The 20,598-nt window shown below is 39.6% G+C and overlaps 3 protein-coding genes across 8 annotated transcripts in view; 1 reads left to right on the top strand and 2 right to left on the bottom strand.

Moving 5' to 3' along the window:
- The window catches only part of LOC116849295 (exocyst complex component 6), a 5,061-nt gene extending 1,930 nt beyond the window's left edge, over positions 1-3,131 (bottom strand). Inside the window, exons 1-8 of one of the 2 annotated variants that reach the window (XM_032826286.1) lie at positions 2,619-3,131; positions 2,055-2,220; positions 1,597-1,883; positions 1,392-1,494; positions 978-1,223; positions 719-886; positions 564-635; positions 97-231 (exon numbers count right to left, since the gene is read on the bottom strand). In XM_032826286.1, coding sequence (XP_032682177.1) covers positions 97-231; positions 564-635; positions 719-886; positions 978-1,223; positions 1,392-1,494; positions 1,597-1,883; positions 2,055-2,220; positions 2,619-2,686 — 1,245 coding nt within the window. In that variant the 5' untranslated portion in view covers positions 2,687-3,131. Of the gene's footprint in view, positions 1-96; positions 232-563; positions 636-718; positions 887-977; positions 1,224-1,391; positions 1,495-1,596; positions 1,884-2,054; positions 2,221-2,299; positions 2,416-2,618 lie in introns of those variants that run through there. The other variant, XM_032826285.1, reaches the window with a different exon arrangement.
- A 2,162-nt stretch (positions 3,132-5,293) lies between these two features.
- Positions 5,294-12,392, top strand: LOC116849303 (probable DNA mismatch repair protein Msh6). Its single transcript, XM_032826295.1, has 20 exons — positions 5,294-5,569; positions 6,048-6,218; positions 6,317-6,402; positions 6,546-6,617; positions 6,692-6,901; positions 6,997-7,131; positions 7,434-7,569; positions 7,654-7,934; positions 8,015-8,140; positions 8,237-8,321; positions 8,390-8,675; positions 8,768-8,923; positions 9,006-9,160; positions 9,247-9,335; positions 9,410-9,700; positions 10,059-10,274; positions 10,385-10,564; positions 10,793-10,970; positions 11,070-11,221; positions 11,344-12,392. The coding sequence occupies exons 1-20, from the start codon at positions 5,449-5,451 to the stop codon at positions 11,626-11,628; spliced, it is 3,411 nt and encodes a 1,136-aa protein (XP_032682186.1). The 5' UTR covers positions 5,294-5,448; the 3' UTR covers positions 11,629-12,392.
- Positions 12,393-12,525: 133 nt separating this feature from the next.
- Positions 12,526-20,598, bottom strand: part of LOC116849304 (microtubule-associated protein Jupiter) — a 140,370-nt gene continuing 132,297 nt past the window's right edge. For all 5 annotated transcript variants that reach the window (XM_032826297.1, XM_032826298.1, XM_032826300.1 and 2 more), the window contains one exon: positions 12,526-17,618. In XM_032826297.1, the coding sequence (XP_032682188.1) occupies positions 17,434-17,618 (185 nt within the window). In that variant the 3' untranslated portion in view covers positions 12,526-17,433. The remainder of the gene's footprint in view (positions 17,619-20,598) is intronic.

The following is a 20,598-nucleotide window of genomic DNA, read 5'->3' as shown; positions in this document are numbered from 1 at the left end:
TATATATATATATATATATATATATATATATATATATATATATATATATATATATATTACGCTTTCAAGTAAGAACAAATATCTGAATATAATTACCTGAATTGGTAAGAAACTATCTTCATCCAAAATGTCTCTGAATACTTGAACCCAATGTTGCATCAGTACTTCATTATAATGCACTCTGATTTCTTGTAACAAATCCCAAAGTTGTCCTACAGAGTAACCATAATTCTGTACCATAAAGAGAAAGTTCATTGAATGACAAGCAAATATATGTACATATAATTATAGACATGACAATCTTTAAAATTTATTAAAAATTTTAGTTGTCCCACCCCCTCCCTCTAAAACAAAGTTTTAAATGCTTTATGTATTAATGACAGGTTAAACATAGGTACATAAAAAATATATATGTTGAATATATTATTATAACAATAATGTCCAATTTATTAAAAATATTTCAAATAAATTGTAGCTTTTATCTTATATTCAAAGTAACTCAACATATTATAAGCTTATTAATAATTACACACGCAAACATCGACATAAATATATATTCTCACCCGTAGAGTAGTATTAAACAGCATAATGAGATTCTTGATTTTTAATATGAGCGTAGCGTCTGTGCAATATGCCTGAAACGAATCCCTTGTTCAGAGTGATATTACTACGATAATATAACAAAATTATATATTATACATTAATAATTATAATTTACCGAATGTGTCCGTAAAGCATTGACTATAGTAGACAACGACATTGACCAAAGCTCGTCTAAGTACGCCCGCGTGGCCAATCCATTACCAGTATTTAATATATGATCCTCTACTACGAAGAAACCGATAATGCCGTGTAGATAAGTCTGATATCCGACTATACTTTCGTGCTAAAAATAGACAAAACATTTCATTAATACAATGATCTTGTTAGTAATAGATGCATACAGCACACAATATCAACTCAACAGACGAATTTACCATGTTGATGGGTGGCTGTAGAACCAATCTAGCTTGCTGTTTTCTTTGTTGCCTATAGTAAGTCTTAAAAGTGTCTCCTTCGCGCAGCACGGTATAAATGTGCATGCATCGATATACCGGACTGAAATCCATTAAATCTTGAGCGCTCAGTTCCTCCTCGCCCTCATTCGAGGACGGGTTGTTTGTGTGAGATCTCCTCTTCTTCCTCCCGATAATTTCCGCCTCAGTAGCCAACTGTTCGGCGGTCTGGTGTAAATTTATCAAAGCTGATGAGTATTAAACTTAATAAAAATTAATAAAATATATATACAAATATAATATATTGCATTATATACAACTATAATTGTATGAAACAGTTATTTTGATTAAAAGTAATATACATAGATAAATCTGTTAAGTAAGAATTGCACTCACATGCCTCATTGCAACTTCGCCAATCTTTGGTGAGTACTTTCTGATATTTTCTAGAAAATCTCGCAAGTCAAACATAGACGCATCCTTTATATTCTCTCGCAATCTAAAACAAAGAAGATACTTTTATGAAGCATTTTCTTGACCAATTAAATACAACATATATGTCTAACACATATATGTCTAACAAAGATTTCATCAAACTTACTGTGGAATTTGTTGAGTGATTTGAGAGGAAAACCTATAATTCGTGACGTTTGGCAAATCATGATGCTCCAATTGTTCCAATGTTTTCAGTGCTGGATAATAACGCTTATCCTTTAACTGTTTTTGTAGCTTTGCATAAGCAGCTAACACTGGAAGGCACATAGTAAGACTGTCTACAGCAGCAGCCATATTGCTCTCTACCTTGCGGGCTCTAACCAGTTCTTCACCCTTCTCAATTACTTTAGTGGATGTAGCAGTAATGCATTTATCAAGCTCCAATATATCAGCCTGAATGAGCAAAGAATTGAATTAGATACTGGATTATTTTTACATCTATTCTCAGTATATAATATTTAGACTATCACATAGCATTTCTTTGCATCATAGAATGCAATAGTCAAAACAATTGAAGCTAATTTCAAGGTACTGCAAGCATAGTATACAGTAAAGTTAACTAACATTAAGTTGCTGTGCTTGAGAGCGAACTTGTAAGAGCTCCCTGATGGAATCAATAAATCCCTGGTAGTGGTGATTGCACATTCTTTCAATGTCCTTGTCGTGAGCCTTGATACGATCATCCAGCTTCTCCATGAACTTTTGATGCTCGTGGCCATCGTAAATTGCCCTGCAACACCAAGCAAACACGATGACAGCTTCTGTTATCCTCCTACTTGAACACATGGCACATTCATTGTTAATAATACCTGAAAACTAGACCTATGCTATTAGTATCAGTCGATTCTATTTCGAATAATAGGTATTCGTGCTTCGGCACCATAGACATTAGATTTTGCGACGAATTAATTGATACTCTTGACATGTTACGACCCTAGCGAGAGTCCGCTTGAATTGCAAATTACGCGTGCACCCTTCTGTCGTCACCCTTATTGCCACCCCTCGGCCACCCCCGAGTCGAATGCGCATATGCGCTCGTCGCATCTGCGTGATCAAGGGGTGTGTTTCTCACGGGGGCGCGTACTTCGATCGCCCGCTCTTACCTTGAATTTCGTAGAGTCTACCTACCGAAACGTCGGGCCCAGATAATCGTCGATGCCCTCAATCTCCTGGATCAGCAGATCGTACCGCTGCATCGTCGCACAGTCCGAAAATCGCTCGCAAATAACACCAGGAACTGTCAACGTATGAGTTTGACGTATTGATTACAATCGTTAGATTCGACGTTAAATCATCATATTAGATTATCGCCAGCAATGAACTTATATCGTCGACCTATCTTCGATTGCGTTATAGCACTGAGAAAGCACAATGAGCGCTATTTTTAAATAACTTAGCATTCAATTATCGTCGACGTATAACATTGCACGAACTGTGCGAACACTGTTCAGTTGCATTCTAGGGATAGGTGACGTTTATTAACGAGTCAATGTTCGTTTCTCTCTTCGCTGAAGAATCAATTAACTATTCTTGGCTTCAAATATAATTGTTATAATTCATCGTCACGTCGGAGGGACTTACATTTGTCGATATACAGAGATAAAAATTCCTCCGACCCGTTGTTTGAGTTATTGAAAAATAAAGTCTGACTGACCAATCATTGAGTTGTACTACTATCTTGTTTTGTTGATGAAAACAGTGGCGACTCGTAGAGAAAACTATGGAACTACTAAATAAGGCTGCGTTCCTTTTGGCCGCGTCACTTTTTATGCAGGATTTACATCACGTCCGATGTCCGACGTACGATGTCTGATATCCAATAGGAGAATAACTTTCTAATATAGAATTCAATTCTCCATTAGAAAGCTATTCTTTTATTGGATATCGAACGTCGTACGTCGGACATCGGACGCGATGTGAATCCTGCATTAGGCCTGTTCTTTGTAGCTGCACTGTTGAATTGGTGCAATATATTGAAGTCAGACAAATATACGTTTTCTCACTCTACTTATTGCACTAGTTCAGCAGTGCAGCTACAAAAAACAGAGTCCATATTTTTGAAATTTTTGCGTATACGTAATTTTCATTGCGCAGATATTAGCGCAGCTATTTTATGATATGGTTAAACCTACGCAGTAAAACTTACGTATGGTTAGACGACAGTTTCCCGAAAAATGGAGGGGATAATGTTGATACCAAGGAAAATCTCTACACGATATAATTTAAAGATCTGTTCTTTGTAACTGCACACTGCTGAACTAATGCAAAAGGTTAGAGTAAGAAAACGTATACTTGTCTCACTTCAATTTATTGCACAGTTCAGCAGTGCAGTTACAAAGAACAAGGGCTTGATTCTTGACGATATGCGAGCAAAATACACATGCGAAAATATATAGTATATATAACATGAATTATAGATCTTCGCATGCGCATCTCACTCGCACGCCGTCAGGAATCGGGCCCCAAATCTTTAAATTATATCGTGTAGAGATTTTCCTGGCGCGCGGCAAAGTTTCCGCATCCTGGGCTGCGTTTCAAAATTCTACTCGGTGGGTAGAGTATATTTAATTGACCAATTATGATAAAAAAATCCTAGTTATCTTTGTTCTTATTAGTCAATTAAATATTATTCTACGTCGAGTAGAGTTTTGGGACGCAACCCTGGGGTGCGTTTAGATTCCTCATCCGGGTTCACTCTACTAGAAACATAATAGGTTTGTTCTTTTCAACTGAACTAGTGCTGCACTGGAACTGCACTGGTTTGGAACTGGAACTGGCAAGTACAGCAAAAGTTTATAGGTTCAGACATGCCAGATAGGGCTGCGTTCGGAAACACATACTGTATGCACACTACTAGACGTTGGAGTGAGCGAAATACAAGAGTGAGATAAAAAGAGAGGTGAACTTGAGTGAAGTTTCCGAACGCAGCCTTAAGCATGGTCTACAATATCTGTAAGGCTATAAGACGTGAAATAAATTATTTTCATTCACTAACAGCTCACGTTACAACCTTCCATATCCATATTCTTACAGACATTGTAGACGAGCCTTTAGTTGTGTCCAATCGTACCGTGGTCAATCGGGACGCTCTTCTTTCAAAGTCTCCGCTAGGCTGCGTTCAGATTCCCCGTCCGGGTATATTTTATTACTAGAAGTGCTATAGTATATGTAATATATACTATAGGGTGCTTCCGAAATGTCCAGGTTTGGGTCAAGTTGAGTTAGTTCCACTATAGTATCCGTTACATATACTATAGTGGAACTAACTCAACTCGACCCAACTCTGGGTATTTCGGAAGCACCCATAGTGTTTTTAGTAATAGAGTGCACCCGGATGAGAAATCTGAACGCATCTTACAAGTCGCCACGATTGGTTGCATTTAGCAGAGAAAGCTGCTTTGCAACTGTTGTAAAATTAGTGAATCTAATTGGAGCATGTTCTTAATTTTAGTTGAATCCAAGAACATGTACCAATCAGATTCACAAATTTTACAACAGTTGCAAAGCAGCTTTTTCTGCTGAACGCAGCCATTTCCACCGGCAAGTTGCGGTAGTAGTGCAACTCAACAACGAGTCAGACGGACCTTTATAATACAATATGACGAAAGATCAGAAAATTTTTAACTATAAAAGGAAACATCGTTTTAGTCTCTGATGATAATTGCGCCCTAATTAACACTTAATAAAACAATTATACAAAATATTTTTAAAATATGCAGATAAATAATTTACGAAAATTACCAGACTGTAACGAGATGTTAGGGATAATAGATTCAAACTTGTCGGCACTGCGAGCGAGCGAATTGCGATTGTCTCGGAAGAGTCTGCGAGGAGAAAGCACAATTTGCCGGGCATTTGATCCGCGCTCTGGCTCGTTGCTACGTAACGTGTTCGTATTCTGCCCGCATTTTCGGCGAATGCTTCTTTGTAAAATCTATTTTGTTCGATTGTTCGAAACATGCCGAAAGTGAACACGATACTTAATTATTTCTCGTCTCCGAAAGCTGTCAAGAAACCGGAGCCGAAAAAAGAGGAGAGAGGAAAGTCGCAGACTCCCAAGAGAGAACAAAAGAACAAAGGTTTGTTTTCAGATGAATTTTGGGCGGGAGCACGAGTTTATTCGTGCTGAACAATACGTATCGAGATAGAATGAATCGTTGCCTCGTACGTAATGTTTTTATTCAGCAATAACAAACGCATGAAATGACAATTTATGTAATTTTATCCAATCATGCATAACAGATAATTAAAGAATTTTCAGACAATTGAACTGGAATATTTCACTCTTGATATGTAAAAAATGTAAAAATGATTTCCAAAAGCTGTTATTATATTCTATATTTATACAGATATTTCAAAAGTAAATAGACGCCACGATTTTTTTAAATGGTCGATTATTTCACTTTATAATATAAATCTTTATATTAAAATATCGTTAATATAAATAAATGAGTATTGACAAAAAAACATTGCTTATTTACTTTTAAGATGCTTCTATAACGTGTAATCTAAATCATTAATATTTTTGTAATTATTATATGCAAATGATTTATATAGAACATGTCAAGAATAGCAGAGGAAAAGAAAATCAAAATACTGATGACAGAAAGAGATCACACAAAGACGAACAAGATGATGAAGAGAATAAATCCATAAAACCTAAAAGGAGACGTCTTATTATACCTGATGTTGATTCTGATGACGATTCTGGAGATGATTTTAAGCCAGGTCTGTGAATTATACAGATAATAACAGTTGTAAATTATCATAATCTCTTTAAATTAAGTAGACAATTATTGGAAACATATAATATTCATAAATTTCAGATGCTGAATCCGACGAGTCTGAATCAGTTTCTGAAGGAGATAGTGAGCATGAACCTGAGACAGAGACAGAGGAGGAGACTCCAGAGGTACAGATGAAATATCTGTAATATCAAAGTATATTTATAAAACCAATAAATATAAATTTATTTTTAATTTTGAGTCATTTTAAATATTGGTTCTCTGTTTCATAGCAAAGAAAGTTGTATCTAATATAAATATTATATTTCAGAAAAAAAGAAAAATATCCAATGCTAAATCTAAACCAAGACAACCTAGTCGTTCAAAATACAATACAAAAACTGTAAGTTTATAATTAGTTGCAAAATTTGCTTTTATATTTCTTCATCTTTATCTCTGATTTTTCTTATTTTTCAGAATAAAAAAGAACCTAAACAAGCTATGCAAACGCAAAATCAAGTTATCAGTAATGGATCTGCTACTGCTACTCCTACTTGGCCACATTTGAAATTAGATTTCCTGCAGCCAGGGAAAATCAGAGATATACAAAGGAGAACAGCAAAAGATCCGGATTATGATTCTAAGACTGTCTACGTACCTCATGACTTCTTGCTTAATCAAACTCCTGTAAGCATACGACGTTACCAGTATTAATTTATTAGTTAAGTATTATTTTAATTGTGCGTCAACATCAACGAATAACTATTTTAATATTCATTCAGGCAATGAGGCAGTGGTGGGAATTGAAGAGCAAGCATTTTGATTGTGTACTCTTCTTCAAAGTCGGTAAATTCTACGAACTGTATCACATGGATGCAGTTATTGGTGTCAATGAGCTTAGCCTCACGTATATGCGAGTAAGTCCAGATCTGCATCTTGAAGGAAACAGAATTGATGTTTGTTGAAATTTCAATTGTGAAAGTCTTAAAGCTTTGTAAAATTTGTATAACACATATTGATTACATTAACTGATATCTTAATCGAAGAACATAATTTATGATTAAGTTTATACTTCCTAGAGATTTTGACATGTTCACAAATTTTTAAATGTCCACAGTTGAAAATTGAACAAGATGGTGATTTTTTCTTCCTTCCAAGGTGAAGGTATATTCAAAATATAATGACTATTTCTGAAATAATCATTTAATTATCATTAAAGGGTGAATTTGCGCACTCTGGATTCCCTGAAATCGGATACGGTCGCTATTCGGCGAGTCTCATAGAAAGAGGATACAAAGTCGCGCGAGTCGAGCAAACGGAAAACCCGGAGATGATGACAGCGCGTTGCAACAAAAGTACGAGACGCATTTTCATTTTGTCTCTCGCGGATGATTATTGTTTATACATACGATTGATGTGTTATTACATTTCGATTGCAGCGAACAAGCCGACGAAGTTCGACAAGGTTGTGAAGCGAGAGATCTGTCAAGTCAGCACCAAGGGTACGAGAGTGTACACTCCGCTGGACGTGGAGGCGTCCACGCCGAATTCCAACTATTTGTTAGCCTTAGTTGAGAAATGCAATCTCGACTCGACGACTAGCTCCTTCGGTGTGTGCTTCATCGACACGACAATAGGCGAGTTCTATCTTGGCCAGTTCGAAGACGATCGTTGCAACTCCAGGCTGTTGACTCTGCTGGCTCACCACCCGCCGGTTCATGTACGAGCTAAATTAAACGTATCGCAGCAGATGAATTACTGTTTAGCTTATTACTGACTTCCGCTATTCTCACATTTCAGGTAATATACGAACGCGGTAATCTATCGCCCAAGATTTTACAGATCATAAACAGTATTCTACCAACGGCGTTGAAAGAACCGTTGCAGCGCGAAGCGCAATTTTGGTCTGCCGCAACCACATTGAAAGTAAGTGTAGATAACAGATAATTTATACAGAAGAGAGAGAAGATTTTATATTCTTTCGGGTTTTCTATATATACACAAGCACTTTTTTCTTTAAAGAAACTTCATGAAGAGGACTACTTCAAGAAGGAGAAAGACTCCAGCTTTGCATGGCCTGAAGGCTTAAAGCCGTATCTTAATGAAGGTACTTAATTGATCTCATTTTTTGTCTTTGCATATTTATGCAACATACGTAACGAATTATTTTTTCAGGCGACAGTTTAGGTCTGACACCAGCCGACAATAAGGAATTAGCGGTACACGCATTGGGAGGATGTGTGTACTTGCTGAAGGAGTATTTGCTGGAACAGCGTCTGTTGGCGCAGGGTTGCTTCAACACTTACTGTCCACCGGACTTCTCAGCCGCGATTAATCGCACAGGTCTCAATTATGCGAATACCATGGTAATAGATGCCGTTACAATAAAGAATTTGAGGATCTTCGGGGAGGGTTCGCTTATCAGCGTATTGGACCGTTGCTGCACCGCGTTTGGCAAGAGGTAACTTTCAATCGTTTGTGTATACGTTAATTTCTGGTTTATCTCTCACAGTTATTCACTCTGTCAACGAGAGATTTATATTTCCTATCCAGATTGCTGCGCCAATGGATCTGCAGGCCATCTTGCCGCAAAGTTGTCATCTTGGAGCGCCAACAAGCCGTTGAAGAATTGGTGGATCGAATAGACGTGATGCAATCAGCACGCGCTATCTTGACAACTCTGCCGGACCTCGAGAGATTATTGAGCAAGTAGGTTGCAGTAAAGACAGCAAAAGAGCTTTATTCTTGAAAATTCGAATAAAATACTGACATGTTTCTTATTTTGCAACAGAATACACGCTCAAGGCAATCCCAGAATGAAGAATCACCCCGATGGCAGAGCCATAATGTTCGAGGGCCCGACGTACTCGAAGAGAGTAATTATAGATTTCACTACGACCCTCGCCAAGTTCGAAGACGTTTTGAAATTCATCGAACTGTTTGATGGTATGTCTATTTTATTTTCGTATTAGATTATTTTTTATGTGCCAATTTCTGGTTATATAAAATGATTATGTACACGCTCTTTTCAGACTTCAAAAATAATTTGATAACTCGCTGTACTCAGTACGAACCAAACGGTGAATTCCCAAGTCTGAGAGAAATCTTGGATTACTTTAAGGTAGCGCTTATATCTTGTAGATAATTTTTGCGTTTCTTCTTTTACGTATTTGCGACATCATGACGCGATTGTAGACGGCGTTCGACCACGAGGAAGCCAAGAAGCAAGGTTGCATCGTTCCCAAGAAAGGAGTAGACGACGAGTATGATTCGGTCTTGACCGAGCTCGCGCAAAACAAGGAAGATCTAGATCAGTATCTAAAGAAACAGAAGCAACATTTTGGCGTGAAGATAACGTTTCACGGGACAGATCGGAAACGCTATCAGATTGAGGTGCCGGAGTCGCAAGTTAAAAAGGTCGGACCAGGCTACGAGCTACAGTCGCAACGAAAAGGCTTCAAACGCTACTATACTGCCGAGGCGAGGGTGAGTGTAATGATGTACCCGATTACAAGGGAATAATTAGCTATCGATAAAGTATTTTCAATGCTCGATCTGGATTGGTGCTGCGCCCTTCGCGGATTTGTTTCCCACGTTTCGCGAATATTTCAATTCTCTTTTTTAGGAAGAGAAATAATTTCAGAACTCACTTTTCCTGAAGAAATAAACTGAAGTATTCGCGACACATCGGAAATAAATCCGCAAAGAACACAGCACCAGTCCGGAATTCGAACGAGCATCTCTCCACAATCAATTTCGCATCGCGAAAGTCTCGCATATCAAAGTACTTTCAATGTCATAAAGGAGTCAATCAAGTCCTCTTTCTCTTCCTCTCTCATTGCAGGAACTTTTGATACGGCAGATAAATGCGGAAGAGCACCGGGATAAAGTGCTGAAGGATCTTAACAGGCGCATATTCGCGCAGTTCAGCGAGAACTACGATACATGGCATATGGCAGTTTACAAATTGGCCACCATGGACGTTCTCATCTCGCTCGCGGATTACGCTCGAAACGGTGATATGTGCGTTCCAGAGATACATGAGGGATCGGACGGTGAGGTAACGGTATCGTTGCGCGCGCGGTGGCAGATGTTTGCCATCGATTAATGTCTCGCGCGTTTTTGTCAAAGTGACAAGAAGTAAGAAGAACGTCTTACGTTCTCTTGCAGATCTTCGTCGAGATCAGAGACGGAAAGCATCCCTGCATCGCATCTGACAACTTCATACCCAACGATACCTTATTGGCAACCGGTGATGCTGCCTCTTTCATGATCCTTACGGGACCGAACATGGGAGGCAAGTCGACTCTCATGCGCCAAGTGGGCTTGATCACGATCATGGCGCAACTGGTAAGTTCTCCTAATAGAATAAAAAGTTTATGCTTATTTATTTAATACCACTATTTGTTACCATAGCGTCTTTGCGCGGCTCTTTTTAATTAAAATTGATTAAATTTCTGAGAACCTTAATACAGTTTCGCGTTTAATTTACCTATATTTAAATTTAGTTTGTCTCAATGAAAGTTTACGTCCACGAAACTTATATCCTTCTCATTCACCGGTGCGTTCAACAATCAGGGTAGTTACGTTCCGGCCAGCTCGTGCCGCGTGACGCTGGTGGACCGCATTTTTACGAGACTGGGCGCGAACGACGACATCCTGGCCGGTCAGAGCACGTTCTTGGTGGAACTGAGCGAAACCGCCACGATACTGCAACACGCTACGCCCTATTCGCTGGTTCTTCTGGATGAATTGGGTAAGAGCGATCGCTCGATAATCCTTTGATATATCGTTACACCACGACACACTCTGCGGCTAGCAGATTAGCTGAAGACATTGTTTGCTCTTATCGTAGGACGCGGCACATCGACCTACGACGGCACAGCGATAGCGGCTTCGGTGGTAGACGCGTTGACCAAGCTGAAATGTCGCACGTTATTCTCGACGCATTATCATTCCTTGGTCGAGGATTACAAGACCAACAAGGAGGTCACGTTAGCCCATATGGTGAGAACTTTGCTCATATTCTTTCGATGAGAGACAAGGCTTTCTCTTTAGATCAGTCTCTGTGTGCGTGCGAAAGCTCGACAAGTTGTTCCCTGTGATGTATTTTATCGCGTTGTCTATAGGCATGTATGGTGGAAACCGAGGAGAAAGAGGAAGTGTCGCAGGAAACTGTGACGTTCTTGTATAAGCTCAGCGAAGGCGCTTGTCCGAAGTCGTACGGATTCAATGCCGCTCGATTAGCGGGCGTACCCTCTGTCATTACAAACAGAGCGCACGAAATAGCCAGCAAGATAGAGCAAGAGACTAATCATAAACACATCTTCAGCGCTCTCTGCAGAGCTAACACCGCAGCCGAAATGAAGGATCTCATCGTTATGCTGAATAAATTCTCATGCGGTCGCGCTTAAGGAAACTGTCGTCAGCAAAGCGATCGCTTTGTTTATTGGATCTGTAAGCCATATGAAGTATTTCCAGACGATTAGTTATTTATTTGAGAATTGAATACAGAAACAGAGATATTTTACACACATATACACGTACATACACATACACAACGTATGATTATATGATTACTCACGCGAATCTAAATTTCTGTTTTACAAAATATGAGTTTTGATACTTTCGTGTTTAGATGTCATAAGAGTTATTTGTAATAAGTTGTCATGTATGTTATTTAAAAATAGTATTTATACTGTAAACATTTGTTCTGGGAATTATTTCAATATATTATTGTTTTACGAGAATTGTTTTACTTACTTGTAAAGAAATTGAGTCTCAATTACTTCTGTTTCTGTACGAAATTGATCGGTCTTCTTTGTCACATGTATTGTACTATACATCGTTTGTTGATATGATTATCGAATTCATTAATTCATTAAGCTTGATGTGCTTGCGTTCGAAATTCTCTGTAATATTTAAGAAATATCTCTATTTATATATGCAGTAAGAAATGTCTCTATTTATATATGCAGTCCGTTGAGCCGTTTTATTTTGTAAAAAAAAAAAAACAGAAATAACGAGTCACATGTTCTGGAGTTTCTGTAAATTCAAACTCTGTATACATCATTCTGTTTTCGCCATATCGTTTTTATTTCATTGTCAACAAATTGCGTAATTTAGCATGTTAAATATTTTGATAATAAAAAACTATTTTACGACAAAAACACCGCGTTTGATTTCACAGTCGCCTAGACGCGACTATCACGAAGTCTCCCATCACCATGTATCCCATCGAGAAGTACAAAACGTCCTTTCGTTCTGCGATTACCTGCCTTGAAGGAGGAGCGAGATTACGACACACGAGGTGATGTTTGCTTACAAAATTTTATTAATCATTGCCAGAGTACAAAAAGGCTATTTATGACGAATACGATGCGTGTGTGTGTTACAAACAACTTAATTTTACTCACACCAAAACGACTGCGTAAAGTTTTCTCTCTGCGTAGAGAAAGGAAAAGGAAAAACGAATACATGTGCATACGGCTCTCGTGTTGCTGTGAAATAAATACATATTCGATTATTACGTGCTATTCGTAAGAGAAAGAGAAGCGGGACGACGATTAGGAGGCTGCAACACGACGTGTTAAGAAGGACAGAGTGTATCCTCTTCCTTCTCTCTCTTTCTTTCTATCTCTCTCATTATCTCCCCTTGTGTCAGTTCGTCGGACGCAGCTCTCGTCGGCCGTTAGAAATAAGAGATAAGAGTATACAATACCGATAAATAGATAAATAATAATAGCTTTACGTGGATAATCGAGTACGCACGACAAACGATATCCCGCTTTCAGCTTCTGAGAAACTCCTGACGATACGCATCTACTAAGGCGGCGCGACGAATCCATGTTTTGAGGGACGTGACGTTAAGCGTACATTGACCTCAAGGGCAATTACCGATGTCGTGTTATTCCCCATTGCCAACACCCATCGCGAAGGTGACGATTTTTCGCGAGTAAACGATTCTCTCTCCCTCTCGCTTTTTCTCTCTCTTTCTCTCTTTCTCTACGTCTCTCTACGATCGTCAGCCGCGCGTCGTACGTTTTGTTCGTTCGTTCGTGCGATAATAAATTATGCGATATTAAGAAGGCACGGAGATTAAGAAAGCACTTGACTTGGTTTGTATGGGTTATACATGATACACTTTTATTTTTCGAATAACACATGCCTACTTCTAATGTACAATTCCGAAGTCTCCATGAAGATCGCGATGTCATCGTCGAGCGCGCACGTTGCTACTGCTCTCTCCCTCCCCCCTCTCCCCTTTTCCTTCTCATCAGTCCATTTTTTCTCACGTCGTTCACACGACCGGGGAGTCATTTTTCTTTTTCTTTTCTTTCTTCTTCTTCCCCCTGCCAGCGAAATCGTGTCTCGCACTTGGCGCGCGAGTCTACGGTATTCTCCGTTCGAAAGCGTTAATTATCCCGTCGGTTATCCTTACGTTAGGTATATATGTACCTGTCGCTTCCTCGACATTCCTCTCTCCCTCTCTCTCTCTCTCTCTCTCTCTCTTTTTCTCTCCCATTACCATTCCTTGACATTTTGGCAGGATCAATCGACAAAACGATTCTCCTTTCGCTCCTAATCGAACGCTACACTATAATAAGGTGGCGATCGCGATCCTACGATTCTACGATCTTGGTACGTTTCTGGTTCACCCTCCCTCTTCTATACGCGTGTGTGAATATTATTATTCCGTACGTGTCATTGTCCTTTACCGTGGAGAGAGTGAATTTTGTCGCGTGTAATGTCTCTTCGAGGAAACGATTTTGTCGGGTCTCGAGGGGTGTGTATGTGTGTGTGTATGTGTGTATGTGTGAACGCGCAACGTTGAAAACGAGCGAAAGACGCAGTCGTGTACTCGACAGCGATGGGGAGGTTTTTGCTTTGCGAACAATCGAACCATCGTGCGATCGGAACGGAACAAACGCTTCATATCCGAGGAAATAAAAGAATGAATATCCGCGAACTTTTTTCCGAAAAATACGTATAATGTAAAACCGTCAACCACGTAACCGTGCCTGAAGCTGAAATGCTACACACGTGTATAATTGTTATTTTGATTAATATCCCATTGAAAACGTGAAAAAAGGCTCTTTGATCTACGACCTAAAAATTTAAAGAAGCGAGAGTCTAAGCGATGATGCATAAAAAATCATAAATATACAATTTAAGGACGATTACGATAATTTTGGCCCCTCAAAATGAAAGTGATTTTCGAAAACATTTTTAGTGAGAAACACGAGAAAAATAGTAAAAAATTCTCCAACTAATAGAACAAAATTGAAATAAATGAATATGAGATTAATATGAGAAACACGAGAAAAATTTTAATGATATCTCGAAAACTATAAGCGACCGCCATATAGTTTATATTATTGAAATATGGTAAATAATAAGTATGGTAAATAAAAAAGGTGCCTGTCCCTAGTTATGTAGGATTTGTGACGTCAGAAGAGAGGAATGACGTTGGCGAAAGTTGCGCGCCGTTTTTAAATAAAGATAAATATGAGCGAAAGAGCACTTGAGTTCGCTTGAGCATACTTGCAAGATTTTTCGAAAACTATCCCTTTCCTCTGACGATCAGTAAATGTTGTATAATAAATGGTAAAATGAAGCATGCAGATAAAACAGACTCAATTCATCATTTCTCACACGTTTCATTTTACTATTTATTATACGACTATTTATTGATCAAGAGGAAAAGAGATACCTTTTGGACATTTTTACAAGAGTGTTCAAGCAATCTCAAATACTCTTTCATCCATATATATCTTTAGAAATGGCACGCAATTTTCGTCAGCAGGTCATTCCTCGCTTCTGACGTCACAAATCCGATATAGCCGACGAGATACGAGGAGCCTTAACCGCAAAGAATTCCATATTTCGAAAAGGATTCAATGTAAGATTGAAATGGACACACGGTAAACGAGAATCTATCGATCTTTTCTTCTTGGAGTTCTCTCTTTCCCTCCCGTCTCTTTCCATCTCTGTCTCTCTATCTTTATTAGAACAGCGAAACAAAAAGCGGCGAGCCTTAGAGAATACAAGAATTCGAAAAGAATCGATCATCCCGATCTTACAGGCACCTCGATTCTTGAAATTTTCAGATTTAATATCATGTCAATATTAAAATTGTCAGCACTGAGGGGAAAAATACTCGAACACTTATTCGCGGGATACAAGGTGCACATTCGCAGAAATCGACTTTATATCCCACAAATAAATTCTCAAGTATCTTCTCGGAGCGGAGCGCGAGTTTTCCACGTAAGTTCCACAATTGCGGCTTCGCGTGTGGATCGTGTCATGCTAGTCGTGACGACGATGACGTTCAGCAGCGAGATACAGAGCGATCAACGTGACAAAGAGAGCAAAGGGGAACTCATTCCCCGTGACGGAGGAGTGCAAGACGAGTTCTGATGACGAATCTCACGGGAAGGAAGACGAACGCTTTTGCTCTCGTCTTACGCCACGATCGCTCGCTCTCCCCTCCGATTCACTCACAAGGCTCATTAAATCCGAGCCGATAGAAAATCGTGTTTCCCAGCGGGATGATTTACGACTCGCGCGGATCGTTCGCCGACCGGGGGAACTTCTCAGTCTCGAAGGAGAGGAGGAAGAAGAGCAGGCCCGCTCTTTACGCGCGATGATCGTTTTAACTACCTCTATATACAGTTACTTGTTCGCGATAATGCCTGTACTAGAGTTGCTAATTGAAGGACCGGTGATGATTCACGCTCGACGAAGCCGGCATCGGTTTACACCTGCGCTCGCGCGGAACTTTTTGCGTGGCCACCTGAACGAATCAACGAGAGATCCCTCCTCGCTGAAGTGTCCGCGGAATCGTTTTCAGACATCGCCCTCGTCTCAGACGACCGATAGGGCGGGATAAGCAAGTGCGAGATGCGAAAAAGATTACCTCCCTTGTCCTTGTCGCGTCCCAGTCGCCCCCGCTGATACTTGGCCTGAAAATTGACTCTTCTCGAAGCGGAATTCGCGCGCGACTGACTCCTCTCACACCGAGGAGAAGATCCTCGCGTATTTGTTCGCAGGATATAAGGTTGACTTCTCTGCGAACTGAAGTCCACTTCTGCGAGAGCTTGTTTCCGAACAAGCTTACTTCCGATCTTACTTCTGTGAAATAACCTTCGTATCACGTAAACAAATGTTCAAGTATTTTCTTCTCATTGCCGGGATCTAGGAAAGTCGAACGCGATCCTCCTCTCCTCCCCGTCGCTGGTCGAGACGCGAGATAGAACGCAGCTTACGCTCGCTTCTGTATTGCGGATATCGCGACACGAGGAGTCTCGACGGGTTTCTCCTATTATTATTACTATCTTTTGTCCCCATTGAAAGCTTTTCCGCCCTCCCGATGACAAATATCGCTACAAGACGGTATCAAATATTTTTATTAAAAAGAAACAAAGTGACGATGATAATGACGATGATCTATGATGATGATAATTATCACGACGATGGTGGTGATGATGGCTTATCCGTCACCGTATGTATGTATATGTGTGTGTGTATGTGTACGTACGTATATATAATACGTTTGTGTGTCACCTCTAAAAAACAATTTTGCCTAAGTGTCGATTATTCGAGGCCGAGAAAGAGTTATCTAGTCATCTGTGTATCAAGAAGTCGCAGGTTATCACTCTTACTATTCCTCTCCTCCTCCCTCCCTCCCTCTCTCTCTCTCTCTCTCTCTCTCTCTCTCTTTCCTTCTGCGTTTTTTTTCCTTTCAATCGGTACAAAGCAAAAGAGAAAAGAAAACAGAGAAAAATGGTGTTAGACCACTCGTTGATTAACCCAATAAAGCCCGCGCCGACGGTGGCAGCAGGTTTGTCTCATCCGCCTGCTTCCAGAAGCTCTCTCTCTCTCTCTTCGACGAGGGTGGGTGGTTTGCTCCTCCTAGAGAAACAATCGCGCGGCGGAAAACGTTGTCTGCGCAGGTATAGGTGTATACACGGCAACTGAGATCTATCGATCTTCTCATTTTGGAATTCTCTCCTTCCTTCCTTTTTTCCTACCTTCCCTCCCTCCCTCTCTCCTTTCCTCCTCTGTGTCTCTTTATCTCTGTTATAACGGCGAAACGAAAAGGCGCGATCGCGGGCCTTAGCGGGTTAAGAATACAAGAAGATCGAAGAGGATCGATCGGGTTGTCCCGATGAGCGGGCGACGGGACAACCGCCGACGGCGACGCTGTTGGTCGCCCTTTACCAGAGTCCGGATGAGTAGCCACCGGGTGGGACGCGGGTGCGCGTCGCCGGCTTCGCCGTCGGCGACGAGTCGGTCGACTTCTCGCCGCTGCTGGAATTCGAGCTGACGGTGCCGTTCTGCATGGTCGGACCGTTCTTCAGTGGCTCGGATGCGTAGCCGGTTCCGGTTACCGGGTTGCCATCTGCGAAAAGGAGATTTTTTTCCGTCCGTTAGTCGAGGCGAACCGCGAGAAAGTGCGATTCTTTCTAATGGTCGTCCGGAGAGGAAAGACGACCGAACTGTCCCTCACTGATCCTCAGCAATGGAAAATATTAGCTCCAGATCCATTCATATGCTCATCTCGACGTTTAAGTTCCTTTTAAGTAATATGCTAAAATGTTAAGTTTCTTTAATATTATAAATGAATAATTATTTATAATATACAAAATATTATTATAAATATTAATAATAATTAATATATAGGATATAAATATTAATATAATAAATAAAATATTAATTTATTTAATTCATAATAAATAAAATATTAATTATTAAATTGTTTCTTTTCATTTACTTAAAATACTATATCTGTTTGTTGACTCATAACAAAAAAGTTAGATATATCTTGTATATCATTTTTCAAAATCCTCTAAAGAAAATATCAATAAGTAAAAAGAAATTGAAATATGTTTATAAAAAGACCTGCACTGAAGGAAGTCGTGCAGTTACCTTAAATCACCGATGAAGAAATTAAGGGTTAGAATAAATCCTTGAAAAAAAAAAGGAAATTTAATTTTCAGTAAACATTGTAGAGAAATTATGAGGTGCATGAAAAAATGATATATAGAAAAGATTTGTGGTGTTTTACAGTGGTTACAGCTGTATATTCGCGTTTACCAACAATGCCAAATTTTTTTATTTATCCCCACTTTCTATAAAATTGAAATCAATCAGTCAATATAGAATTAAAAGATTTAAACTTGTCGAAATTGTTTTACGTGCGCAATTGCAAATTAAAACCAGTTTCAAATACCACGAAACTTTTGTATAGACCATTTTTTTACACATCTCATAGTTTCTCCACAATACTCGCTGAAAATGAAATTTTCTATTTTCCCCTATTTCAAACTTCAATTGAGACTTCCATCATTAAACGTCGAGATAAGCATATAAAAAATATGGGTGTCTAATGCTTTCGGTCGCTTTACAACATATTCAAAGCCCATCAAAACCGACATGGGGACAGTTCGGACCCTTCCCTTGTGTGAACGGATCTTCGAGTGTTCGATCTCTCCGATCGGCGATCGAACAATCGAGGATCGATTATTCCGACGGCGATTGACTCGAACGGCATAGCTCGTGATCGCTCTCCCTCGAGCTCTCTCTTTCTTTATCCCGTTGTCCCCTAATGAACACTGTTTCTGTCACTTTGCGTAGAGAGCGGCACAACAAGAGGATACAAGAGAACTATGCTCGCGAATAATCGACGTCGAAGTGCCGACACAATGGCAGCTCTGATCGCGCTAACTAACGATTTTTTCTTCACATCTGGGACTCTCCATTCCCCCGAGACAAACGCGTCGTTATTCCAAGCCGCGATCTAACGATCGAATCGAACGATCGGCACGGCGCATGAAACGAAAGCGAACACTGCGCGCGCTTTCGCCCTCTCTCGCCTGCGTGCAATTACACACGAGAGATACAGCCATAAATCGGGGCACATCTGCTGAAGTGCCAATCTTATCTCGCAAGAGAGAACAAGATTGTACGTTATCTCCATACGCAAAATAACGCGATCCTGTTCCTGTGTAACGGAATTACCCTTCCGATCTCGTGCACGTTAATTTATATTCCGACGCGTTACGTGGGAATTTTTCTCTCCGCGCGAGAATAGACGGATATCCGGTATCGGGAAAATCGAGAGGTACAGTGGACGGGCTATATCTGATTTCTACGTCGATGTAACACGCACATTTCTGGCATGCAAATGATCTCCTCTAATAAGCGCGTACACTGAGAGAAAAATTATCTTAAAATCAACAAATATTTCCTTGGTGGGTGCTATTAACATATTTACTTAAATCTACATTCTCTTTACTTAAATCAAATATTGTTTATTTGATTTAAATAAACAATATTTTATTTAAGTAAAGAGAATGTAGATTTAAGTAAATATGTTAATGGCACCCACCAAGGAAATATTTGTTGATTTTAAGATAATTTTTCTCTCAGTGTAGGAACATTCCGAGAGCTCGCTATGTGGTCGAGCCTCCTTTCGAAAAATTGAGAAAATTCCGCGCGGACAGGTCAGTTCGCCGATTTTGTGTTAACAAAATAGTATATTAATTTCAATTTGTCGTGTTACATTAACAAACGGGCAAATTCTAAGTTCCATTTAATGTAAAGTTGCGAATTGAAACCGATGTGTCAATTGTAAACTTGAAAATGACTTGAACTTGTCAAAATTGATTAACCTGAAGTCGCAAATTGAAGTCAATATAAAATTGCAAGTTGAAATCAATTTGTCAAAGCAAAATTGAGAAATTTCAATTTTTCAAGATTGACTAACACAGGATTGCAAATTTGAACCATTTGACAATGTAAAATTGAGAGATTTCAATTCAACAAAATTGATTAACGCGAAATTACAAATTACATTCAATCAATCAAGGTAAAATTGCAAATTGCAATCAACTTGTCAATGCAAAATTGAGGATTTCAATTTGTCAAAATTGACGTGAAGTTGCAAATTGAAATCGAGTTGCCGATGTAAAATTGAAAGATCTCAATTTTTCAAAATTGATTAATGTTAAATTGCAAATCAAAATCCTTTGTCAATGTGAAATTACGAATTAAAATCAGTTTGCCAATTTTTTCATAGCAAATTCGATCATTTATCCGACCTGTTCGCGCGAGATTTCCCCGATTCGCCGGCAAATTGGCATCTCTCGTCGCTCCTACACGCTTGACAGACGAAACACTGATAGACTCCACAAGTTCCGACTGAAACCCACATCACACATGCTGCCCTTCGGCATACACTCGGCACACTACTACTGCTTAACACTAAGGGCGAACTCATGTTCGAGTTCTTGACTAGGAGATATTTCCGAGCATCAATGGCACACAAAGACACTCTCTCGTTGCACTAATTAAGAGCTGTCCTCGCAGAGAACGGGGGG

This window comes from Odontomachus brunneus, unplaced genomic scaffold (assembly GCF_010583005.1).
Source record: "Odontomachus brunneus isolate Ranch 3 - 2012 unplaced genomic scaffold, Obru_v1 Obru_scaffold_110, whole genome shotgun sequence".
NCBI lineage: Eukaryota > Metazoa > Arthropoda > Insecta > Hymenoptera > Formicidae > Odontomachus > Odontomachus brunneus.
Note: the sequence above shows the minus strand (reverse complement) of the source record. Positions and strands in the feature narration are given on the sequence as shown.